This window comes from Danio rerio, chromosome 20 (assembly GCF_049306965.1).
Source record: "Danio rerio strain Tuebingen ecotype United States chromosome 20, GRCz12tu, whole genome shotgun sequence".
Classification (NCBI taxonomy): domain Eukaryota; kingdom Metazoa; phylum Chordata; class Actinopteri; order Cypriniformes; family Danionidae; genus Danio; species Danio rerio.
Window position 1 is genome coordinate 6079514 of NC_133195.1, and position 27987 is coordinate 6107500.

At 38.9% G+C, this 27987-nt stretch overlaps 1 protein-coding gene and 1 long non-coding RNA gene across 52 annotated transcripts in view; both read left to right on the forward strand.

Moving 5' to 3' along the window:
* The window catches only part of nrxn3b (neurexin 3b), a 420076-nt gene that overhangs the window by 362061 nt on the left and 30028 nt on the right, over positions 1-27987 (forward strand). For 31 of the 51 annotated variants that reach the window (XM_073933124.1, XM_073933109.1, XM_073933110.1 and 28 more), the window contains 3 exon segments: positions 7570-7741; positions 17978-18067; positions 19138-19448. In XM_073933124.1, coding sequence (XP_073789225.1) covers positions 7570-7741; positions 17978-18067; positions 19138-19448 — 573 coding nt within the window. 51 annotated transcript variants of the gene reach the window in all.
* LOC141379528 (uncharacterized) overlaps positions 25351-27987 on the forward strand; it is a 3109-nt gene continuing 472 nt past the window's right edge. The window contains exons 1-3 of the long non-coding RNA XR_012396337.1: positions 25351-25892; positions 26039-26624; positions 27389-27987. The exon at positions 27389-27987 is cut by the window's right edge and continues 472 nt beyond it. This is a non-coding gene — a long non-coding RNA (uncharacterized lncRNA). The remainder of the gene's footprint in view (positions 25893-26038; positions 26625-27388) is intronic.

Below are 27987 nucleotides of genomic sequence, written 5' to 3' on the forward strand. Positions count from 1 at the left end.
CACAGTATGAACGATCAAAGACGCGATCTGAGAGAATCACCGATGAGTCGCCGATGCCTGTGAGATATTTGGCGTGCTAAATATCTGGAGCTGTCTGCGATTCAAATCATGCCGTGTGAATTGAGTTTTGACTGAAAATAACATCAGCCATCGCCTACAGCCAATGAGAGAGCAGCTTTCACTTGTGTGTGCGTGTGTGTATACCTGCTGCAGGCTGGTGGAGAAGTTAAAAGCGCTCTTTTTCGGTTTATTTGGACCCACGAAATGGAGGGAAAACTAGTGGAGGTTTGACAGGACTCAGGAGCAACTGTGTCTGTTTAACATTTCATACAGAAAGAAATTAGTTTATTATCAACGTTGAGGAGAAATGGCTAATTCCCTTTAAACCCAGGTGAGCAAACATGTACATGCTCTACCCCATTAAAGGCTTCTTTCTCATTATGTAGTTAATAACAAAAGATATACTACATGTTTTTGGCTGTGAGACATAGTTTGGACGAAGTTGCCGGCGATTCTTCCTATAGTAAAGTCATGCAATGAAAATGTCCATGTCGCCGAACCATCTTGCAGTGTAAACAAAGCAGCGACGAAACGCTAGCCCAGATAGTCATGCAGTGTGAAAACATCTGTGACACGACTACTTTGAAAATCATGCAGTCTGAACTCGGCATAAGGGACCGTCGGAAAAGTGCTTCTTTTTTTTTTCTTTTTTTTTTTTGCTCTATTCTGCTTGTTTTATTTAAAACACAACTAATTTTCTCTTAAATGAGCACAAACAGTTACTAAAGTAGTCTAATGCTTCATTCCTTCATTCATTATAGATCTGTGCATTCTTACATTAACTCCTCTATTATCAAACAAAAAACCATGAGAGTTTCACTAGCTGCTTTTCACTAAATAACTATAGTAACTTTAATCAATATGCAAATACAATTAAAAGTTAAATAGATTTCATAGCTTTATTTAATGTCTTTATAAGCCATTGTTTTTAATAGGTTAAACCTTTTATTTTGTTGTCAATATTTTCTATTGTTTGCAATGTATTCTACCATTTGAAGCTATTTGTTGTCCCATATTTTTTACATCCCAACGTTGACAGATATGGCATAACATTGCTAATCAATAAATATCTATAGAGCTATCTGTTAGTTTTAACGTCAGCTAATGTTATAGAAGGGCATAGATGTTATGGAAAATAGTAAAAGTAATGTAACTACCCCCATCATTCCTTCCTCAAGCAAATGTGTAAATATTAGATCTATTCAGCAGCAATAACGTTAATTGCATTGGCATATTTATCTGATGTTTTCCCAGCTTGTAGTAGTCAAACAAAAAGCTATTTAGTTTCGTATGACTATACACTAGCAGTGGAATTTACTGCGATGTGACGGGGCGCCACCTGAAATCTTGCCTAGGGCGCCAAATTGGTTAGGGCCGGGCCTGTGTGCTACACAATGCACCACCATGACACCGTGTTATACATTACACTGAGCTAATAATATTAAAACAATGTAATTTACAACACAGTGTCATTATTTTACACTAATAATCCTCACTGACTAGATCAGTGAATTCTACTTTTTGACGAGAATTATAATCAAATCGCTTATTGTTTCTCTTGCCATCATTTAAATCACAACAATGCGAACACAAGTGCACAATGTCCACAAAAAACGCAACAAAAGCAACCCTTCTTCACCACAGCGTGACTTGAAAATGTATATTTTCAATAAAACATCTAAAGTGTTTCAATCTTAGCCATGACTAAGGGCTTTTGTAGTGTGTGAATATGAGAGTACAAGTGTGAATGAGACAAGAGTCAACTTCAATATTTAAGCTCACTAAACTTAAACCATGTCTATTACACTTGTAAGTCCTGTCAATTTTAACCTGATTTAAGTGAAGTAAACTTAAATTAAGTGTTCATGCCGCCTTAAATTTTTAAGTCGAAACAACTTTTTTCAGTATGGGGAAAAAACTATTTTTGCAGTGTGCAAAAAGAGCTAAAAAGAAGAAGAAGAGGCTTCTTATTTGCATGCAATAGGAACAAGAGGCAATGTAAGGTTAATATTTAATAACTCTGACCCAGAGAAGAAAAGATCAAAGTGAAGATTGTGTGTTTGACTTTGAATGAAGAGTGAGTCAAAGATATTACCCTATACATTGCATCTACTTTTCTTTTTCTTGTACAAAGATTTGAAGGACACTCCAGGATATTATACAATGGATTTGGATTCTCAAACATATACAATATTTAATATACACAACATATAAAGTAGGCGACGTAGTGGCGTAGTAGGTAGTGCTGTCGTTTCACAGCAAGAAGGTCGCTGGTACGATCCTCGGCTCAGTTGGCGTTTCTGTGTGGAGTTTGCATGTTCTCCCTGCGTTCACGTGGGTTTCCTCCGGGTGCTCCGGTTTCTCCCACAGTCCAAAGACATGCGGTACAGGTGAATTGGGTAGGCTAAATTGTCCGTAGTGTATGAGTGTGTGTGTGGATGCTGCGTAAAAATGTGCTGGATAAGTTGGCGGTTCATTCCACTGTGGTGACCCCAGATTAATAAAAGGACTAAGCTGACAAGAAAATAAATGACAATAAAAACTCTTCATTTTAATGTAAGGCTGTTTACAATATAAAAAATGTCTTCAAATTTCATTTTTTCATAACTTCTCTCCTAGGATAAGGAACAAAATTCTCATGCAATGTGTAAACACTTTTTTTGTATATATACAGCTACAGTTGATGTCAGAAATATTAGTCCCCCTGAATTATTAGCCCCCCTTGTTTATTTTTTCCACTAATTTCTGCTTAATGGAGAGCAGATTTTTTTTCAACACATTTCTAATCATAATAATTTTAATAAAAAAATGAATCTCCAATAACTGATTTCTTTTATCTTTGCCATGTTGATAGTACATAATATTTTCTAGATATTTTTCAAGACACTTCTATACAGCTTAAAGAGACATTTAAAGGTTTTTTAAGCAGGTTAGGGTAATTTGACAAGTTATGTAAAAAAAAAAAAAAAAAAAAAAATATATATATATATATATATATATATATATATATATATATATATATATATATATATATATATATATATATATATATATATATATATATAGCTCAAAGAGGCTAATAATAATAACAATCTTAAAATGCTTTTTTAAAAATTTAAAACTGATTTTATTCTAGCCAAAATAAACCAAATAAGACTTTCTCCTGAAGAAAAAATATTATTAGACATACTGTTAAAATTCGCTTGCTCTGTTAAGCATCATTTGGGAAGTATTTAAAAAAGAATTCAAAGAGGGGCTAATAATTCTGACGTCAACATAAAGTATGCTGACCAAAGTTCCTACACGGAGAAGACCTTGTTAAAGACTGCGTAGTCTCAGCATCACTGTTAACTCATTGCTCTTCTAGAGTCTTAACACAAACTTTTTTGTGACTTTGTGCTAGCTACAACAAAGGAAATGAACTTGGACCTGAATGCTTGTTCGCTACCTAATCATAGCCTAAAATCGAATTAGGAGGTTTTGAAGGCTATTACCCTTCACTATGTTTTGATGGTCACTGATGATGATGGATGCATATTGTTCAATGCCACGAGACTAAGGTTGAAGCTTTCTCGAAAAAAAAAAAGATGCCTGGGGCTGTTTATCCGCTGTAACCATTGATTGGAGGGACAGAATTGGATTGTATAGCTCATTACGGATGTCAGCACACATAACATGGGGAGAGATAGAGCTCTTCTTCATCTGTGCTGGCCCCTGCTGCAACTCAAATTACTTTTATCACTCTTGGCTACCCTGATGCCACCCACAGTGGCAAAACACCAGACATTATGCTCTCCATTGCAGCAAAATTCAGCAATAACCTTCTAAACGTCTGCCATCCTCTGAGAGGCATCAGGTTTTATATCAAATAAAGTGGAACTTTCAACAGGCATCAATCTTATGCGCTATCCCCTTTGTAATGAGAAAAAGCAATGTAATGTATGCTATCCTACCACAGTGTGTTAATACTGTTCATTAGCTTGAATCGACTATTACAGAGTGTAACATTGGCTTGTTGTCATTGTGGATGGTTTTATTTTGATAGGATACAATTTACCTTTACCACACCGTTCTTTGAAAAGACAATGAAACATTGCTGGCCAGTGCAGTGTAATTGAAATTGTCAATCACGGCAGCCTGGATATTTAAAGAGAGGACATGCCGGCCAACAGTTATACTAAAACGCCCTGCTGAGTACTTTATGACCTTAAAGGGCTGTTTGGACAGATCTGTGTGTTGGTATAGTGTATAGACCGTCATACTGGGGTGATATGAACACACCCAGTCCTTTTTTTTCAATTTCGCTACAAAAAAAAGGGTCGGCCAATTGGAGCTGTTTTCAAATCGATCGCACCATTACGTAGGTGTGCGATCCCCCCGCCCACCGAATTGATTGACAGCTGCGCGCATCAACATGTTCCGGTAGTCACGTGTATATGTCAACAAGACCAGACAGACATACGCAAAGCAACCGGGAATAAAAGGTCTGTTCTGTTCGCTAGGACCAGCAATCATCATCAAATGTGATTAAGAGTAAGTTTCACATGTTTAAAGTGTTTTAAAACAGAGTATGTGTGTAATTAATTACGGCGTTTTACTTCAGCTTTACTTCATCAGCACAGCCGCGTGTCAGAACGATTATAAAAGAAGACCCTTCAATCCCGGTTTGTGGAAGTTAAATCAGGTTTATTTTGTACATTAACATAACAGATATCCACACAGTACTTGAGGTTAGACTTAATTAAGCTAAGCGCGCTCTGTCTGTCTGTCTGCCTGCCTGCGTGTGTGTGCGTGTGTATCTGTGTGTATCTGTGTGTGTGTGTGTGTGTGTGTGTTAACTTTGTAACGATATTGTGTGTGACTCATCAATGCAACTTCACAATACTGATTAGTAAAGATTAGTTCTTACTGTAGTATCTCACAAACGCTACGTGAGACCTTCTTCCTTTAAGTCTGTCTGTTGTCTGACGCAGCTGAGGGAGGAGGCATGTAGAAACAGTAGGCGGGCAGAACTCGGCTTAAAGTCGCAGTACGACAAAACCACCCCCTGCTGGAAATCAGTATAAAACAGCATCTTGTAAAAGGTATAATGAAAAATCTGATGGGTATTTTGATCTGAAACTTTATATACACATTCTAGAGACGCAAAAGACTTATATTAAATCTGAAAAAAGGGATAACCTAGGTGCCCTTTAACCCTCCTATGCGCTTATTTCACGTGGCCGCCATTTTAAAGAACCAAAGCGAGGCTGCGGTGGGAAGAAACCCGGAAGTATAGAACCAGCACTGTAAACGTTGTAGTAACATGCTGTGGACTACAAACCTCCAGCTGTTGCAGAGATTTCAAAATGCAGAAAGGGTGTGAACATCATTTTAATATCATTTAGTAAGTTTAATTTAAACAATTAAAAGCAATTTAGCATTAAACAACATCTATAAGAGTAATAATCTCAAGTGTCCTCCTAGGCTTCAGTTTATGGCACTAGTAAAACACCGTGGGGACGCTTTCCTGCCTATGTAACCTGGTGAGCGATAAAACCCTGCAGTCCTCTGTAGCACATCGTGTTGTCTGTAATAGTGTTGTCCCGGTACTGAAGTTTTAAAAACGTCCATTTCCCGCTAACATTGAGCGCGGATGACTCGACTGATCTTCACGGCTACTTCGCCCTCCAGTCTCCGTGTATCTGTGTTTGCACTCAGTTTACCGCTCTTCACCCACTGTAAACACAGATACAAGGAGACTGGAGCTCGAAGCAGACGAGAAGATCAGTCTAGTCATCAGAAGCAGATCGCTCGTCTGTGTTTGTACTCTGTAAACAGCGGAGGGTGAACTGATGACCTTCTCAGCCAATCACAAGCATTTCTGTTGAGCATGTGAACACAATGGCAAATCAGCGCTATTTTAAGAAAACCATCAACAATGCCTTAAATGTTAGCGGGAAATTGACAGTTTTTCTTTTAATTCAGTATCGTGACGAGTCTAATATAGTGAAAGAATCAGTTTATTAACTTGAGTTTGATAAATGGCATCTAAAACTTGTGTTTAGGAAAGAAAACATTTGCTAACGTGTGCCATTTGCCTTAACTTAGCTGAAAATGAGCTCTGATATCCCTTTTTAGTTTCACCATTCATTCAGAACGGACCTTCAGGTCACTTGGACGTTATAAATGTGTCATTCTCTCTTCGCTGATAAGATATACAGCCAGGTACACAACGTTCCTATGTAACTCCCAACGATACTTCCGATGCTTCTTCCCACCGCAGCCTTGATTCCGCTTTTAAAAATGGCGGCCGTGTGAAATCAGTCTATTATCTTATTATCAATTTGACCCCATTCAATGTTAAACCTATGTGCATATATAGTTGTTGTTGTTTTTGCTACAGATTGAATGCTTTTTCCTAATTTAATGGGAAAACTTGGTAAACATAAATTTAACATGATATTATTTTTTTTCAATGCCCTTTACACATTTTGTCACATCAGTGTTCTTTGGGGTCAATTTGACCCCAGGGTCTTTTAGCTGTATAAAACTTAAGAAATATAAATCTTTTTACACATATTTGTTTTGGGTGATATTGAGGTCACGATAACATGCTATGATTTTATAATATGCACAAAAATTTTATATCTTAACTATAATAAAAAAAATAATAATAATAAAAAAATACTATTACAACCATACCTGTAATATTGCGAGAACCACTGACAGTTCACATGACATGGGGATAGGGGGAGTCCTAATTCTTACAAGAACTTTGATTGACATTTTCCATATATGTATATATATATATATATATATATATATATATATATATATATATATATATATATATATATATATATATATATATATATTTTTTTTTTTTTTTTTTTTTTTTTTGTGGGATTGAAAAACATAAGCTTTATAAAAAACCAACTGGTACCATCTAATCAATATCTGATCCGTAGGGCCAGATAGGATCTACGGACGTTTTTTGCTATTTCTGCTGAGAATTTTGGTAAAAATCTGCAGATTTCTGCGGATATGAATATAATATATATGAAATAATATATGTAATAAAAAATAATATCTTTTTAACTATTATTTTATATTTTAAAATGAAAATCCAATTAGATTCACTTGATTTGGTAAATAAAGCAAGTTTGTCATATATTATATCTAGTAAAAGACAGAAAATATTACTGTACAAACTGCATTGTGCATAAATCAGATGAACATTTTCACATTAGTCAATAATATTACTGAAATTAATAAAAAAAACTAAATAAAAATAGATATACACACATATACTCAAGTAATCTCTCTGATACAGACCTTTGTGTCTGATCAGTAGGCCCACCCGGAATCTGCGCATGCAGAATTCCGCAGATAGCACATCATTAATTCAGTTTATTTACTTGAGTACATGTGTGTATATCTATATATCTATATATCACCTTTGATATATTGAGCTGCGTTTTGATTTTGTTAGACTGACAAGGCTGTTTCTTTTATTTTATTTTCCAGGAAGAAGGAAAGGTGTGTGTTACATTTAACATCGGCACAGTGGACATCAGCGTCAAAGAGATGACTACAGAAGTCAATGATGGAAAGTATCATGTGGTGCGCTTCACAAGGAATGGGGGAAATGCCACTTTACAGGTGGACAACTGGCCAATCAACGAGCACTTTCCATCAGGTAATGTGTAGCCTTTTGACTACTGTATCTGAAGTGAGGTTTCTCAAAGAGAAGTGAGTCTTTACTGTGAGTCCCACTGGATATCATGTGTTTTCATAGAAATCAAGAGTTGCAAGGCAAGGAACAACATAATATTCCTATTTCCTACCCATGTCATTTGTAATCAGCATTGAGGTATGCACATTTTCAAAAATGGATACAGGTGTTCATAACTACAACACTGATCTTATTTTTGCGGTAGGAAAGGCATAAAACTGAAAGGACACTACAAAAATAAAGCAAATGCCACTTCGCTCTTGATCAACATGGCTTGCGTTGCTTTCGTAATTGACCTTTGAATTGTCCATATGCTGAAATAATCAAGCCGGCGCACAGTGGCAGGCCAAGCCGCTGCCTTGGTCCACCACGATTAGTGCCATGACATCTGGCCAGCTGCTTTCGAGAGGCTTTGAAAGACAAGAGGAACAGCAGAGCACACATTTAAGACAGTAACGCGACAGCTACAGCAGCTGTGGGAGAATGAACCTCAGACCTTTGTGACATTCAAATAACATTCAAAACCCTAGTAGCATTGAAGTTGTAGTACGGTGCTTTTAGGTTTTCCGCAACATTTTGAAAAATTGTTTTTCAGTGAACAAACCATGCTACAACTGACGAGACCATCATGATTATCCTACTTAGGGCTCTATCATACACCCGGCGCAAGGCGCGGTGCAATACTTGTTTGGTAGTTTCAGCTTGGCGCAAGAGTCGTTTTGAGGCGTTGTGCTACGCTGTTTAAATAGCAAATGCATTAGCGCTCATATGTGCGTCCATAGGCGTTCTGGTCTAAAAAGGAAGGCGTTCTGAGGCGCACTGCTGGCGCGTTGCTATTTTGAGAAACTATAATAGATTTTTCATTAGACCAAAACAAACCCGGTCTAAACTCCGGCGCAGAGTTGTGCCTCGCTTATGCACTGCTTAATACGCACAAGAGAGCAATAGGCAAATATCTTTACATGTGAAAAAATTTAAATATTAAGGATATATATAGGATATAATAAGAATAGATATAGGATATAAAAATAAAGGATTAAAATATTACAAAACATATTATTTTCTAGCCTACATAAATATGAAAAATCACTGCTTTTATGTCTTCTTCATCTCGGGAGGCTTTTTCAGTTCATTCATAACAATTTGCTTTTGTATAATGTTATTATTATTAGCAGTATTATTTATTATATCCATATTTATATTTGTTTTATTAAAAACAAGCTTAGATTTGCCCACCTGTCAGGTTTTAGACCATATGGGGCACAGCATGTGTTTTAGGATATAACTCAGGTTTTTGAGCACACTTCGTTATTATTGTTAATTTATTCGTTTGCTGGAAATTAGAACTGAATTTAGAAATAGTTTTGAAATTAATATTTGCGCTTAACAAATGCAATAATTATTTATAGACTAATTGATGTCTGTGCGTAAAGGTTTCCCTATCCAAGAGCGAAAGTGAAAGTGATCCATTATCTCTCATTCTCACGCAGTAGATGCTCTGTTTAACAGTTTTCTCACTGTTAACTGTTAACTGTTTGCTAGTGAAATGCTCAGTTTTTCCACTTAGACTTACTTTACGTCCTGTAAATAGCGAATGCGCTTATGGCGCGACGCAGCTGGGTCTTAAAGGGAATGGGAGATGAGATTCTAATTGGTTTATTCTCAAAACACACCTATAACTCATTAAGAAAATAAACTCAACCCTTTTAGTCCATGCTCCATGGCGCAAAGCTGATTTTCCCGTCCGTAAATTAGCAAAAATGCATTCTGACATGCCCTGAAAACGTTTGCGCCCTGCGTTTTGCGCTCTGCGCATGGACCGTCAAAATAGAGCCCTTAATGTCATTTATAAACTTGAGTAAATCTCAAAGTGTGTGCTGCGATATCACTGTTACATAACTGCCCCCTGCTGGTCATGTCTTTCCTGTGTTAGAGCATTGGGGAACACTTCAGTGTCGCACATAGTCACGTTCATTCTTAGTAGCCATCCTGTATCTGTGAACCCCAGACTTGGGAAGCTAGTGTATTTCCTGCATTGATGAACATTCATCCATCATTGCTGAGGTTTGTTATAGAAGCTGAAGCATTTTCTTCACAGAGAAATAGGGCATGTTGAAATACAGCCCTCAAACAGTGGGGAAAAAAATCCAAAAACCCTTCACGCTCAATTAATTGTTTTTTATTTATTTATTTTTCCTCCACTTTGATCTCTCTGTTGCTTCAGTGCCCTCCAAGGGATATGTGGCCCCTGTACTTCTCCTCCAATTAGACGGCAGCCGTTGTCAGGGTTACTCAAGCTGTATTCAATGGAAGGTCTTTTTAAAGAAATGCAGCCTTAAAATGGCCAGCACACAGTAGGAGGGGAGAGGGGAAAGGATGCAGTTTGATGCTGTCACAATATTATCTATATTTTTAAGCTATTTTAGCTGGATCTGTGAAAGACACTGACAGGAATAACGTCATTTTCCTAACACATTTTTAAATCTAAACAGAGCATTTCAGATGTTCTAAATGGCCAATCTCAATAAGGTTATTTGTATACATAGATAAATAAATATGCGCAGAGTTTTGAGGTGTGTAGTGACTTCCGTTGCAGTTCTTGCATCATTCAGTGTCCAATTAGCCTTAGAGACATGATGTAATGATGTAGGCTGTGCGAAACATTCGTTCAATAGAGATTCCTTATGGCACCTTGCGGTATTTTAATAATTGTTTCACCAATTTGTGCATTGGTAGAGAATCACTGTGAAATCTTGTGTTGTATCACTATGACGTTGTGTCAGTTAAGGGTGCCCTCGCCCTATTACTGACAGTCACAACTCCCTCTGCTGCTTACTGTATATTGATTCTTCATGTTAGCCAGGGCATGCCACATGCTTGTAAGGTATTGCCAGTTTCCCTGCCTTACCAACCCAGATAGCATACGAATGTGGGCCACTGTAAGCAGTTATGCGGCACTGGTGGTATTCCGTCGGCCCAGACAAAATGAGCCAGAAGTGGCCCAACTGTACTATGGCAAAGAGGGGCCAAAGATTCAAATTCATATATGGGCCATTTAAGGCAAAGATTTGGCACTTATGGCAAAATGTAATCTGAATGTGAGCCTAATGTGGCCCATGTGGAAAATGGTAAATTTGGCCCAAATGATGGAGGACAAATGTGGGCCACAGTTGGCAAAAATGTGGCATAGTCATTTAAGGGCAGGGGTCACCAATCTCGGTCCTGGAGGGCCGGTGTCCCTGCTGGGTTTAGATCCAACTTGTCTCAACACACCTGCCTGGATGTTTCAAGTATACCTAGTAAGGCCTTGATTAGCTTGTTCAGGTGTGTTTGATTAGGGTTGGAGCTAAAATTTGCAGAACACCGGCCCTCCAGGAACAAGTTTGGTGACCACTGTTTAAGGGTAATCAGGGTCTAAACAAAAAGTGGCTCACATGTGTAAGTGCAAATGTGGCCCAGATTTCTTAAGACATATGTGGGCCACTTTTGGCAAATATGCGGCACAGTCAACTCTGGCTAATGCAGCTGTTAGCCTATAGTGGCCCTGATATGATATGGAAAATGTGGCCCAGTTATCTTAAAACATATGTGGGCCACATTTGGTGAATATTCGGCACAGTAAGCTATGGCTAATGTGGATTTGAACCTATAGTGGCCCAGAGAAGATATGACAAATGTGGCCCAGTTATCTTAAAACATATGTGGGCCACATTTGGCAAATATTTGGCACAGTAAGCTCTGGCTAATGCGGCTGTGAGCCTAAAGTGGCCCAGAGAAAATTTGGCAAATGGGGCCCAGTTAATACAAAACATATGTGGGCCACTTTTGGCAAATATTCGGCACAGTTCGCTCTGGTTAATGCGGCTGTGAGCCTATAGTGGCCCAGAGAAGCCATGGCAAATGTGGCCCAGTTATCTTAAAACATATGTGGACCACATAGACTAAAGTCTCCATCATGGAGAAAAGTGTTTGCTTTAGTTGGGCTCATAGCCCTGAACCTCTTAATATAAATTTTATTTTGGGCTGCCGTGACTTTTAAGAACTTTGTTTTAAAAGTTAATTCGTTATAGCAAACAAGCCAAGTAAAAAAATAAAAAGCAATAAAATTAATTGAGGCACAACCTGTATGACATAATTAAATTTAGTAATGTTAACCAATGTTTATTTCTATTATTAGAAGTACCGTGATAACATGCTTGCTCATGCCACAGAATTATGAAGGTTTTTGAGCTACAAAAATTCTATGGTTGAATTTCTGCTCACAGACACATCAATAATCAGCATATAAACATCAACAATGGTGACAATTAACCAAATGAACAAAACTCACAAACATCATAAACAGGAGACTAAAAGTGACAAAATCAACTACATCAACATAAACAGCAGAATCAACAGCAAATAATGAAAAATGTAGCATCAGTAAGCTAAAGAATGTAATCATACTGCAATGCATGCTGGGATTTTTGTACTTTGCCACACACAGTAAGTGTAATGTGTGAACAGATCTGGGGTAGAATAAAAGCAAATGGTGGCCCAGTTAGGATCAGTTCTGGTTCATTTGGTTGAATTCTGGCTAATATGTGGCATTGCTTTGGCTTTTTTGTGGTTTGAATTTGATATAGATGTAAATGTTTTTTAATAGTCTTTGGAAGTAATCAACATAATAATGGAGATAAAACTCCAGGAATATGTTGTAAACTGACAAACACATCTATTCAACCCGGGCTCATTGTGGAAACGTAGCCCCGTGGACGTTTCTGGAGGCCGCAAAATACGTCTCGGGAGCGCGTGCCGTTCGCGCCTGCACTGTTCTCGCGTTAAAATCCACCGGAGGCTGCTGTAGAGCGACCGTCAGTCCGACTGACTGACTGAACAACTGATCGGCCGACCCAGCTGCCCTCCTCCTCCTTCCCTAAACCCAAGCGACGATTTGCAAAAGCTGTCCAATTTTGACCGCGTTTTCGGATCTCGCTGTGTTCTTGCCCCATCGTGAACTCGTTTCCTTTTAATTTTTTGGATTCTGTTTTTCATCTTACCTAATTTCTGGAACCGAACTTCCCCGGACTCGATCCCGGTCGTCACCGTGGCCGGCTCCTCCTCCTCTCGGACTCCGCTCCGCAGATGTAACACTGCGAACTAAGCGGACAAACTGGTTTCGGCGGGAAAGCCCTCCACACAGAGGTGAGCCTTCAGCCGATGAGCGCGAAGAGGAGCGGCGTCACACCGCCCCATAGCGTTCGCTCGAATAAAACAAAACGCGACCATAAGTACCTTCGGCCACGTAGTCTCCAGAAACGTCCGCAGGGCTACGTTTCCAGAGTGAGCTTGGGTTGCATCTATTAGTTGTATAAATACTTTATTGTCCAAAAACTACGATAATTTAAAATCATATCAAATTACTGCATTAATGCATTTCGATTCTCAGGTGGAGCTTTTCGATAAAACATTTACTGCGGCAGCAACCTTCTTTGCTTATTTTTTGAATTTGGGCTCAAATGTGATCAGGAAATATTTGAACGAGATTTACTAATCAGGCTTATGTCAGGTGCAGCCAGAGAATACCCATTTTGACCCAGTTTTGATCTCAAAACAAAGTTTAGAGAAAGACTGCTCTGCAAAGATCATCATAATATGTATTCACAATAACATGAAAGATAGTGAATGTTGCCAAAACGTCTGATCTCTAAAACGAATTTCTAAACCCTCAAGCTCTGCTGGATCTCTCTAGCATGCAGGCCTCCATCCAGGAAAACCACTCAAGCCCCAGGCTTGTGAGCGCTGCTCGTCTGGATCAAAGGCATCGGCAGCCCTGGAAGCTACTTATTACCCTCTATCCTCACCCTTTTACCTCGCCCACATCCCACTGCTCAGCAAGCAGCTACCAGCCCACTTTGAAGCCCCTTTTCTGCCTATTTAAAAAGGAAAAGGAAGAAAAGCAGGGCTTTGTGTTTCTGAATAGCAGTCCTGTTCACCGTTTTTACCGTGCACAAAGTTCTGAAAATGCACACTGGTGAATCAGCAGTCATTTGCTTGTTTAGCTAAGCGAGAGGTGTTGAGTAACTTTGTTCTTGTTTGAGATGCGCCTCGCCTTGACTGCATTGTAGACGAGAGCAGGCAGCTGCAGTAAGACGAGGGCTCAAAATATACATCAGAAGCCAGACACTTCCTGAATCTCGCAGTTTTGCCGCCTGGAAACGTCACCAATGGCGGGGATTGCATTTGCAGTTTTTATCGAGGACAAATGACCTCATGAAAAAATACTATGGTGATTTATAGTAAATATTATAGTGTTTTTGAACATGTTTTTTCAGTATTGAGTTATGTTTATAGTTGTTGTGATACGAGCAACTATAGAATTTAAATTGACAATTTTTTTTTTATATAATGGTTCTATTAATATAACACTATTCCTATAAATTACTATAATATTTTTTATGTGATAGTGCAATTGAAACATCCAACCCAAGCTCATTCTGGAAACGTAGCCCCGCGGACGTTTCTGGAGACCACAATTTACGTGGCCGGAGGTACGTAAGGCCGCATTTAGTTTTTTTCGAGCAAATGCCGCGGGGCGGTGTGGCGCCGCTCCGCTCCTCCTCTTCGCGCTTGCTGGCCGACGGCTTGCCTCCGAGTGGAGGGCTTTCCCGATGCAACCAGTTTGTCCGCTTAGCTCACAGTGTTGCGTCGGCGGAGGCTCTGGAGGAGGAGGAGCTGGCCACGGTGGACGACGACCGGGATCGAGTCCGGGGAACAGCGGTTCCGGAAATCAGGTAAGACGAAAAACGGAATCCGAAAAATAAGGGCGAGAACGCGGCGGGATCCGAAAACGCGGTCGAAATCGAAGACGAGGGATTTTGCTTTTTTTTTTTCTGGACGGCTTTTGCGAACCGTCGCTCGGGTTTAGGGAAGGAGGAGGAGGAGGAGGAAGAGGAGGGTGGCCGAGTCGGCCGATCCGGCGGCTTTTCGCGCGAGAACGGCGCGAAATGGATCCGCGAAAACAAAAACCGCTCGAATACGTACCTCCCGGGACGTAAATCGCGGTCCGCAGAAACGCCCGCGGGGCTATGTTTCCACATTGAGCCCGGGTTGGAAACATCACTGTTTTCACAAAAAGATGGTCACAATCACAGAAGATGAACAGCTCATTACTTAAAATGGTGTTTTCAAAATATAAGTCTTTTTAACAAATGCTAAAATAATTACAAAATAAACAGCTTATACTGCAAGAAAGATTTCAAGAAATCTCATTTGGCTACATTATAAATTAAGTAGCTATAGCAAGATGTTTTTGAGTGACAAGTCATGACAAATGTTTGTTTGACAAAGAAATTCTTAAGGGGCTTATTATATTGACATGCCTATTACGCCTATATAAACTGCTTTTTCTCCAGCCAGACTAAATAAATAAACAAAGATCACTGATCGCCTACTTACCAAATCTGTAGAGACAGGACAATCAACACCAACTGTAGCCGCTTCTTTATTAAAAAGAGAGAGCGGCAATTCCGGATGTCACCATTTTCAGAATGTCACCATTTTCTCGGGTAAAAAAAAATTCCTTAGACACGTATTTCTGTCACATGTCACGTGCACTGTAATCCACACGTGAGTCAAGCAGCGCTCTCATAGCGGGAAATGAAAACAAAACTTTCACTGCAGCAAATTATAAAAGCAACACTGACAACCCGTGTCTCCAAGCATTGCTTCTTCTTCCCTTCGTTTTGGCAACACAACGTGGCGTTTCTTTGAACACTGTAACAGGTAAAAACCGTCTTTGAAGCTATCATGCATATTAATGAAGCTGCATCGCATACACAATAGAGTGCGCTGATTGGTTTGAACCAAGTCTTTCTCGTGAATGAACGCAGCACACAGAGACATCAAGAAGTACTCCCAGGTACAGACAGCCAGTCTCCATGCTGGAATACACATAAGGTTCTAACGTATCTAAAGCAGCTTAAAAAATGCATTTACATTTACATTTAGTCATTTAGCAGACGCTTTTATCCAAAGCGGCTTACAAATGAGGACAAGGAAGCAATTTATACAACTATAAGAGCAACAATGAATAAGTGCTATAGGCTAGTTTCAGGTCTGTAAAGTCTAAGAAGGAAAGTATTAGTAAATTTTTTATTTTTTAAATTTTTACTTTTTTTTTTTTTTTTTTTGGGTACAGTTAGTGGTATATCTAGAGAGGCAATTGCAGATTACCAAGTGAAGCGGAGACTAAATAGTTGAGTTTTTAGTCGTTTCTTGAAGACAGCAAGTGACTCTGCCGCTCTGATGCAGTTTGGGAGTTTATTCCACCAACAGGGCAGATTGAGCGCAAGCGTTCGGGAAAGTGATTTCTTCCTTCTTTGGGATGGAACCACGAGGCGACGTTCATTCACAGAATGTAAGTTTCTCGAGGGCACATAGATCTGCAGAAGTGAGAGCAAATAAGAAGGGGCGCAGCCAGAAATTGCTTTGTAAGCAAACATCAGAGCTTTGAATTTGATGCGAGCAGCAACTGGCAGCCAGTGCAAACGGATGATTAGCGGAGTGACATGTGCTCTTTTAGGTTCATTAAAGACCACTCGTGCTGCTGCGTTCTGGAGCAGCTGAAGAGGCTTGATGGAGTTAGCTGGGAGCCCCGCTAGCAGAGAGTTGCATTTCAAAACGGAAAAACGAATTAACTGGAAATAACGCAAAAACAACCTATTTTCACTTTTTAGTGAAATATAGGTGTCCTAATAGTGTTTTTAGAAGCGTGGGAAACATATATGACTGTCAACAGCTCGAAAAAATGTGTTTTGGTGTTTTGTGACCCTTCAGAGTGCTGAGACCCCAAGAAAAAGCAACCCTTCTTCACTACAGGGGTGACTTCTGAAAACTCACATTTTCAATAAAACAACCCATGTTGAGGTTTCAACTTTTCAACTGTTGATTCAATGATAATTCGGTCACACTTTACAATAAGGTTCATTAGTTAATGTTAAGTAATGCATTTAGTAACATGACCAAACAATGAACAATACATTTACTACAGTATTTGTTCGTGTTAGTTAACGTTAGTTAATGAAAATACAGTACTTCATTGTTAGTTCATGTTAACTCATGGTGCATTAACTAATGTTAACAAGCATGGACTTGGATGTTAATAATGCATTAGTAAATGTTCAATTATGATTAATAAATGCTGTACATGTGTTGTTTATGATTAGTTCATGTTAGTAAATGCATTAACTAATGAACCTTATTTTAAAGTGTTACCGATAATTCAATGAAGGTCTGCTCTCTGGGAATAGTTTAGCCTACGGATTTACATATAAGCAAATCCAAGATCATTGATGTTAGATTCCATAACACCTCACAGAAGGAAGAAATGCAAAAATAAATAAAAGTAAATCTATATAATGGCAGAATATTCAAGTGGGGGACTTCGGGGACACCACAGCAACAGAACTCACACTTCTCTGTAACGATCTCATCTGTATGCAGTGTCTTCCTTGAATCTGTCATTACAAGTCTTATTTCCTTCAGGTTTAGAGCATCTACATTTTTACCTTTATATCTCTCTCTTTCTCATCCCTTCCCTTTATTTTTTTCCCTTACAAGTCGTGTGTAAAGTCTTCCTTGGCTCCTTGAAATCTAAAAGCATGTGATGTCCAGTGGGAAAAGAGGGTCACACTTTATTTTGATGGTCCGTTTGTTGAATTCAAGTTACATTGCATCTACATGCCAACTGATTCTCATTAGATTACAAGTAGACTGTTAGGTTGGGGTTTGTGTAAGTTGACTGCATTTGCAAAGTTTCTTATAGTCAGTTAAACGTCTGTTGAAGGAGCAGTATCAACAGATATTAATCAGACAGTCTACTAATACTCAAATGGACCATCAGAATAAAGTGTTACCGACAAGAGTTACTCCCTATTTAAGAGATGTTTTGTAGCTTGGTAGGTATATGTTTGAAGTTAGCTAGTCGTATCTCTAACTTACTTACTTTTTTATGTTGTCACAAAGTCTGAATATGTGTTAAACTGATAGTTGAGTTGGTTACTCTTTGATTAAAATGCTTTATAATATCACACCAGAAGTTAACCTTAATGAAACCTAAACTGCCTATGATAACAAGACCTAAATCCTTTAAACACATCTAAACCTTCTTAAACAGTGTATAAATGTACAATGTGCTAAGATGTCTTTCGAACTTTAAAGGCAACAGCGACATTGAGCGTTTTCAAATGGCTAATAAGAAAATCCCGTTCAAATATACCCGGCCGGTCGAAGATTGGCTACATGAGAAAGGTAACCCTCACAAGACCCTCAGTGTTTTTGTTTTGTTTTTTTTTTTTCGTTTTAAATTGCGTTCATTTGCTCCTTGTCATGCTGTTTCAATATATTTATTTATTTCAGTTACATCTGAACAGTCTTGCCTTGGCGTTTTGACACTAATTAACCTAAAATGTTCATAATTTACTTCCCTTCCCATTATGTAATATTTGCGTTTAATATTTTATTTATCTTTTTTTTTATGTGGATTGTGATCCTTTTTTTGTTATATCCATCAAATCATTGACCAGTTAAAGGGACTGGTAAACAATAATAAAACTGCATAACTGCTACGCAACTCTAACTTTGAAGCTAAACCAAAACTCGACACAAGTTAGGGTGTTTAATTTATTACATTTTAAATTATCTTCCAAAGTTTAAAAAAAATTCAACACCTAATTTAACATGTATTTAAAGACAACAAATTGGCATTTAGTAACAAAGGTTCTCTGCTGACTCGATTGCTAATGCTTTTTTGGGATTCTGATTAGCATGTGCTTCTAATTTACTAAAAAATGACTAATGCAGCCGATGATGAAATTGATAGACACCTCTTCACAAACAGGATGAAACAGAGAGGTGACTATTTATCAGATTTAGCATTAAAGTCCTTTGGATTTTTAAATGCGTTTAAAGATCTTTGCCTAAACTGCATAAGATGATTATAAAGTCCCTTTAACACTGTCTAAAGCCACTTTGAAATCCCATTAGTGCTTCTACATGCATGAATCAACATGATAGTCCTTTGAAATGTATGAGATGAGCTTTCTTCCTTGCCCGGTGTAATATTAAACTGTAAATATGTCGGAGCTGTTATCAGAATGCATTTCTTTTTCTGACAATATGAAAACTTCAAAACATCTGCATGAGAAGCACGTCACAGTGAAGCCAGCACTACTTTATGTATTTATTAAAGCTATGCTTGTACTTCAAGAATACAGTAATGATAGTAATAAACAGTAATCATAAATTGGTCGATTAGCCAACGATAAAAAAAGCACATAAACTGCTTTAACTGTATTCCCCTTCACTTGTCTTCCCCTCAGGTCGTCAGCTGACAATTTTTAACACCCAAGCCACCATCTCAATAGGCGGTAATGACCGCAAGAGGCCATACCAAGGCCAGCTGTCTGGTCTCTATTATAATGGCCTGAAGGTTCTCAACATGGCTGCCGAAGGTCATGCTAACATCAAAATAAATGGCAGCGTGAGACTGGTTGGGGATGTACCTACCAGCAGAAGCCCTTCACGCACAACCACATCCATGCCCCCGGAGATGTCTACCACCTTCATTGAGACCACCACCACTTTGTCAACCACCACTACTCGCAAACAGCGATCACCACCCACAATTCAGGTAGGATCCTTTATCCCGTCATAGCTTGAATTCACAGATCCTGCGATAATACTATATGTAGTCACATGTTTAACTGGGTAAAGACATGTTTATTATGCATATACGTATGTATCTATTTTGTTTGATGTGTGTATGAAGTAGCCAACTTGATGGTAGATGCTACCACTCGTTACTCTATATTTCTCAACACAGGCTCATTGAGAATATGTGCTGTGGGCTACATTTTTGAGAACTGAGAAATACATGTCCAGGGGTACATAATGGCTACATTTTGTGTGTAAAACAAATGCTACGGAGCGGTACCGCTGACCACTTGCGTACATATGGGCTCCTTTTCTGCTTTGACTGATTTGCTCAGTCTCTTGCCACGTGCAAGTCCAAAAAAGGGCCTGGTTCCAGAAACCTGGTAAAATTACACCTGTAAAAAGCAGCTGGAAATTGCGGTATAAGCACATAGCCATTATAGCTTTTCTCTTGACTGTAAAACCAAATAAGTTAAAGTAACTCAACCCATTTGAGGAAACTGCAACAAACCATTTCAGTTTAAAAAAGAATCCTATTAAGTACTGTGATATTACTCCATTTAAGGGGAAGTAATGAGATATTCAAGTGATTAAGTAAGTGTTGATTGAGCATTAATAATGAACACTAGGTGTTAACAAGAAGAATTACTGAAAAAAATACACAAAACCACAGCTTATTTCAGTCATAGCCCTAAAAAATAAGAATAAAATATTCTCTCCGATTTGCTTGCATATCAGGAATGTGTGTTGTGTTGCCAAAGTCTGCACGTGTTTAGCGTTTTTTCTTATCGCAAACACAACAGCAGTCTGGTAACATTAGTGGATTCGTTGTTATGTTCGGGGTTAATTATTGCAAAATCCCGATTGCAACAGAGAAATACTGTGGACTGTAACACTGTAAGAAGATATCTCTGTAGATGGATTGCAGTTTATGTCACGTTCAACATTATAATCGTAAAGTGTTAGCAAAATCAGCAGTTTTGTCATCACTTATGATTCAAAAGTCACAATAATTCAAACACTAGCTCTAAAGTGACGTTGGTGAATTAGTAACAGCTTCCGCTGTTTTGACGTCAGCTGCAGATGTGAATGAATGGCGGAAGAAAGTAGTTCCTAATAAAATAATGGGTTTTTAGACTCTCCGTGTTTGATTTTCTTATCTACAGTATGTACAGGATTGGGAAGTTGAACTGTTGTATAAACACAATATCACACTCGTAGCAATGCGATATGGCTGTATATAAGCACTGGTGGTACTGGTGCCAACGCACGCCTCCCACCAGTGCTGATATACAGACATATCATACTGCTACGAGTGTGATATTGCTCATATATATATATATATATATATATATATATATATATATATATATATATATATATATATATATATATATATATATATATATATATATATATATACGACAGCTCTGTCTGGTTGTCAAATCTGATTGGCTGATAGCCGTGCGATATTCTGCAATATCAGAACTTCTACAGCTTTTTTACCCTTTGTGTATTACTCCGCCCACACACCACCAGCAAAAAGCAGACACTACAGATCTAAAGTTTAAAAGATGCACAATCAACTGTTTAACTGTCAGTTTATGTTTTGAATCCAGAAGAAAGTAGGTCCTAATACAAAAGGTTTTTTGAGACTCTCCGTGTTTGATTTTGTTTTTATATAAACAATTATGCCGTCAAACTGTTGTATAAACGCAATATCACACTCGTAGCAGTGCGATATGGCTGTATATCAGCACTGGTGGGGGCATTAACGCCTCATATTGCTCATATATATATATAAAAAAAAAAAAAAAAAAAAAAAAAAAAATATATATATATATATATATATATATATATATATATATATATATATATATATATATATATATATACATACATACACACCCGTGTTTAATTTACCTACGCCCTTAGCCATCATCAAACATATTTGTGGTATTCCCTGACACAAAATTAGCTCTGGTGTGAAGGTTTCCTTCATTGCAACTGATCACCTATTGACAGTTTTAAAAGCTCACGGTGGTCTTTGTCTGGTGTTGCATTATACTAAATTCCAGCTCTAAGCTTTCAGTTCATTTATATTTTTCAGTTCAGTTTTTTTTTTTTACTTCTCATCATCCACCTCTTAGCTGAATGACTAATTCCATTGATTTCAGCTACATGCTGTTTTAACCATTTGTGAGTCATGGCTTAATCCGCGAGCTTCACAAGCATTAGACATCTACTGCATCACCAGTGTGTCAAATAAATGCCTGTTGAAGATGCAGTCATTATCTGATTGCGCAAATCTTGCACCCAAAGAAGAGCAGCAGTGGGTAACTCTCATTTCCACCCAACAAAATGAAAGACTGCAGCTTCCAACACACTCAATTACTGTAGTTAATGTAGCTGACAGGACACGGGTTGATTGTTGATGTGTGGGGGAGGAGAAAAAAAGACAGAAATATCAGAAACAGCAAAGTGAGACCATTTGTTGAGTATATAATTATGATGGAAAGAGAAAAAGTCATAAGAAAAAAAACATAATAGCATAAAAAAGCATACAAGCATAAAAAGCAGCTGGCAGCAGTGTACTGTTATTTTACAGTGCTTTACCATAAGTGCCGTTTTATTGTATGTTGCTGTAAAAATACATGGACTGAAATGACAAATATAGTTTTTTTTTTTTTCTCAATGTTACTGTAAACTACCAGCAGGTGTGTGTGTGTGTTTTTTTTTTTATTATTTTACAGTCTACTTCCATAATTAAAAATAACATTAAAGGTGCAGTAGGTGATTGTCTTCAGAAACATTTGATGGTGTGCTGGTTGAAAGTCTCTTTACATTCCAATGGTAATGATTAAAGTGAATGATCTAAATTAGTGATGGGTCGTTCATGAACGATTCGTTCATTTTGAACAAATCTTCTAAATGACTCTGGAACTACGAGTCCTCTCGGGTAGTGATTCGTTCATCTGCGCGTGCGCACATTTGTGCAGGTATCGTTAATTTCAAGTCTTCATCACATTGGCAGAAGCCAATCATATGCATTTAAAGCCGGAAAAAAAAAATTGATCCACTCACCTCTCGAGTCCTCTATCGGGTCTGAGTCATTCGTTCATCACGAGCCAATCATACGCGTTTAGAGCCGGAAAAAGTTTTGATCCATTCATCTCTCGAGTCCTCTATCGGGTATGAGTCACTCGTTCCTCACGGGCCAATCATACGCATTTAAAGCCGGAAAAAGAATTGAACCTTTCATCTCTCGAGTCCTCTATGGGGTATGAGTCACTCGTTCCTAACCGGCCAATCATACGCATTTAGAAACGGAAAAAGAATTGATCCGTTCATCTCTCGAGTCCTCGGGTTTGAGTCATTCTCTCACGTGATGAACGAACGGTCATTGCTCCTATTAGCTTAGACTGTGCATTGATTAAGATTAAATGTGACTGTCAGTGTAATGTGAATGAACCCCTGACATTTAAAGACATGAAGAGGTGAGCTGAGCAAAGAGACAACAATACCTTAAGAGCAGGTAAACATTGAATTATTATTTTCTCCTTCTTATATTCTATTTATGACTTATTTGTCGTGCGATCAACCTTTTGGGCTAGTTGTAGATGTGTTTGGAAGCAATTCGTAACATTTTAATAATATTTTGGCAAATTGAACCAAATGAACGAAATGACTCGAAAAAAGATTCGTTCATCTCGATGAACGAGACTCAAAGATCCGAGTCAGTAAAATGATCCGAACTTCCCATCACTAATCTAAATGTATTTATGTGTATGTTTATATTTTGGGTAAGGCATAAAACAAAAAAATCTTCATCCAATTAAATAGAGTCGGGCCGACATCTCTCATAATTCCGATAAGTAGGTCAAACTGTCTGTCAGCAAATGCAGGGGTCTGTTCTTCGTAGCTCGCTTAAATGATCTAAGATGATTTGGCAGATTATGGATCTTTTAATCTTGATAAGTGATCTCTGGCTAATTTGGTTCTTCAAACAAGTTCGTGAATCGGATTAAAATGTCTGGATGAACTGATCTGAGATCGCTGCGTGTGTTGTGAAGGACTGATCTATTGATCCTCGAAATCATGATCAGCAATGCAACGATTGGCTGACGGCACAGCAGCGTGATGACATCATCTGATTAGTATTCAATTATCCATGTGAGCAAAATTACATCAAACTCATTGGAAACGGTTTGTTGAATATAACACGCAATAACTTTACACCTTGTTGTGGGCCGCATGATTGGCCCTTTTATGTGTCAAGAGCAGTTTATTTAGTTTTACAGTTAGAGCGGATTTTCTTTATTATAGTAGCCATAGTAGTATTATAGTAGCTGTTTTTTTTTTTTTTTAATTGATGTAAAGAATAACTGGATGTTTACAAAAGCATTTTGATATTGGTAAAGGCGTCTGCAACTTTTATGAAGCATCAAATGACAGTCATATTAACTGTCAAAACATGTTAGTGACTGCATAAAAGCATTATCGCTTTTAAAAAGTCACATATTTTGCATTTCTATTATCATACACGAATTGTACTAAATCGATCTAAAAAGTTCATATCGATACGTTTTCTCTTTGCACCACCAGGTGGCAGTCTTTGTACTTTCATAACAGGGGTGTAGATTGCATAAGTTTTATTAATGTATAACTTCATTTATTTTATTAATAACTATAACTTTATATATTATTAAATTTATATATTATTAAATCTTTATATATTATATATAAAATTTAAAGTAGTATTTTCCGAAGTGTATATAACTACTACTGTAAGAAAATATCAGAATTTGGTACATACTTTCTGTATTATCTTTGCTTGAAATGAGCCGATCTAATCCTGTTTATATGAATTAAACCTGCTTAAGACCAGGTTTGAGCTAGCAGAATTGTTGCTATGACAAGAACTCTCAGATCAGTTTTGAAGAACGAAATGAACCTGTATCACGTCAAATCGTCAATAACCAAATCCAGCTAAATGAGTAATCCACGTACGAAGAACGGACGTCAGATTGAACAACTGCGCAATCGTTTGTACATAGACGTGCTGCACGTTCACGAGAGAGAGAGAGAGAGAGTACGAGCGCGTGATGTTTTGTTTTTAACTGTTTTAGCTTCACGCAAAGCTGATGTAACGTTAGATGTTGTTGTTACAAATGGGTTATATCTTAACAGAAGTGTTGTTCACAACCCAAGCTCATTCTGAAAACGTAGTCCCGCGGACGTTTCTGGAGACAGCAGAATACGTCCCGGGAGGTATGTACGGCTGCATTTAGTTTTTTCAAGCGAACGCTGCGGGGCGGTGTGACGCTGTTCCCTTTCGCGCTTGCCGGCCGGCCGGTCGACCGCTTACCTCCTTGTGGAGGGCTTCCCCACTGCAACCCGTTTGTCCACTCAGCTCACCGTGTACGTCGGCAGGCTCGAGATGCAAAGAGGAGTTGACCACAGCGATCGGTTCCGAGTCCGGGGAAGAGCGGTTTCAGCAATCAGGTAAGACAAAAACAGAATCCCAAAAATTAAGTGAACGAGTTTCGTAACAGGGTGAGAACGCGGTGAAATCCGAAAACGCGGTAGAAAAAAAAAATCAGGGCTTTTCTTTTTTTGGACGGCTTTTGTAAACTGTTGCTCGGGTTCAGGGAAGTGAGCAGGCGGGCGGGTCAATCGGTAAAATTGGTTGGGTTCAGGAAAGCCAATTGGCTAGTCGCCCAGTCAATCATCCGGTCAGTGGGACAGCGGCCTCTGGTGGGTTCACGCGAGAACAGCGCGGACGCGAACAGCACTCGCGAGAGGCGTTTGAGATGCGAAAAAGCGCACAACAGCGGCCTCTAGCGGATTCGCAAAAACAAAAACTGCAGCCATACGTACCCGCTGGGATGTATTCCGCGGTCTCCAGAAACGTCCGCGGGACTACGTTTCCACAATGAGCCTGGGTTGGTTGTTCAGCCACTAAAATCTTCCGACGAAAGATTGATAAGACTATTTTCAGTATCATAAGGGACATTTTACAGCATCAATAATGTAGATTTTAATTAGTTTAACAATAAAACACAAGTAAATACTGCTGTTTTACCTAGTCTCTCCCTGTATAGTTTACAACTCTAAATATTCACTCTGAAATAGCATGTCAGTTTGGCTTAGTAATGAGTGTAATTCATGGACGCCGTCGGACAAGCACTAGTCGCTTTAAACACATGAAAGAGGGTTCTTTTGCTGTCATCTTTAAGGTGCGTGCTCCTGTTTTAGGAGGCGTGGCTCTGGACGGCAGGGGAGGGACTTTGATTCAGAGATTTATGCTAAGCCGTTAGCATTGTGGAAGATCACCCACTGCACCCTTAAATGAGTTGACTGTTTAAGTTAAAATTTTTAACCAAACTGGTTGAGTTATTAAATAAATAATCAAACAAAGGTTAAAAATAACCTAACAAAGAACTATATCTTTTACCCAACTGATTGAGTTATTAATAAATTACCTAATAAAGGTTAAAAATAACCTAACAAAGAACTATATCTTTTACCCAACTGATTGAGTTATTAATAAATTACCTAATAAAGGTTAAAAATAACCTAACAAAGAACTATATCTTTTACCCAACTGATTGAGTTATTAATAAATTACCTAATAAAGGTTAAAAATAACCCAACAAAGCACCAAATATGTCTAACTCAGCCATTGGGTTAAATAAATAACTCAGCGTTTTTTTGAGTGTACCTAAATCTATTGGCAATATCAAAATGTAGATTGTTTAAAATCGTACGTGGATGAACTGGAAAAGAAAAAAGCTCTGTGTGACATGTCTGGCATATCAGGGAGGTAGCAGAGTACTGTAATGGTAGCTCTTTCAAAACTGATTTAGTTGAAGGATGAGCCACTGAAGAGCAGCTCCACTGACCCGACCAAGAAAGCCAAAGGCGACAGAAGCAAGGAACTAAAAGTCCAGCAATTGACGGAATTGAAAAATAAACCTCGCAGACTCAGGTCTGTGGCCTGGAGAATGATGAGTGTTCATCATGGTTAAGGCGCAGGTCCGAGTTAGTCCCTAGCAGGTGTTCAGACCAGTCAATGTAGAAACTTGTCTGTCAACTGCCTTTTCTGGGAATCAGTATTGTGGGTTTGACTCATAAATGAGGTTGTGTTGAGGTCAACCCAAGCTCATTCTGAAAACGTAGTCCCGCGGATGTTTCTGGAGACAGCGGAATACATCCCGGGAGGTAGGTACTGCTGCATTTATTTTTTTTCAAGCGAACGCTGCGGGGCGGTGTGACGCTGTTCCCTTTTGCGCTCGCCGGCTGACCGCTAACCTCCTTCTGGAGGGCTTTCCCGCTGCAACCCGTTTGTCCACTCAGCTCACCTTGTAACGTCGGCAGGCTCGAGATGCAGAGAGGAGGAGTTGGCCACGGCGATCAGTTTCGAGTCCGGAGGAGAGCAGTTCCAGCAATCAGGTAAGACCAAAACAGAATCCCAAAAATTAAGTGAACGAGTTTCGTAACACGGCGAAAACGTGGTGAAATCCGGTAGAAAAAAATAAAAAATAAAATCAGGGCTTTTCTTTTTTTGGACGGCTTTTGTAAACTGTTGCTCGGGTTGAGAGAAGCGAGCGGGCGGGCGGGTCAATCGGTAAAATTGGTTGGGTTCAGGGAAAGAGGAGGGCGGTCAGCCAATTGGCCGGTCGCGCAGTCAATCATCCGGTCAGTCGGACAGCGGCTTCTGGCGGGTTGTCGTGAGAACAGCGCGGGCGCGAACCGCGCTCGCGAGAGACGTTCAAGATGAGAAAAAGCGCACAACAGCGTCCTCTCGCGGATTCGCAAAAACAAAAACTGCAGCCGTACCCGCAGGGACGTATTCCGCGGTCTCCAGAAACGTCTGCGGGACTACGTTTCCACAATGAGCCCGGGTTGGTTGAGGTTGTCCTCTGTGCACAACAACAGTATAGTCTGGGTATGGATCTAAGATTTTGTTAATCTCAGCCTAAGTAGAATACAAATTTGCTAAGGTACGGTCACATTTTTTTCTACTCTCCTCCCTCTTTGTCCTCAGATTTTTTTTTGTCCTGTGCATCTCGGTCCAGACTTCCCTTTATTACAAACGATTACAAACAGAGCCACACACAGTAATTGGACACTTACTTTTTCCTGTCCTGATCTATAGCTGTAATTGAAACATCCTGTTGGGCCCGTGATGCTGTCTAAATTTAGTCAGATAGTCTCAGTGCGTTGAAGGCAGTTCTGTAGGACTGTTTGTCACCACTGCTCTCATGACCTTGCACACTGCAGCAGGGGAGTGATTAAAGATCAAGGCCAACAACCATTTCCTTTGCCTTGAAAGATAAATGGTCCTGTTTCAAACTGCCTGCTATGGCTTGGATCAATTAAAATGCGCTAAGTGTTGTCACAGACTTGTAAACTGTTGATGTCCACAAAAACACATTTCATGTTTTCCTTTTTGCAAATGGTACTTTCTTGTTAGTAACACTGTACAAATGCATACAAAATTATGGTTATTT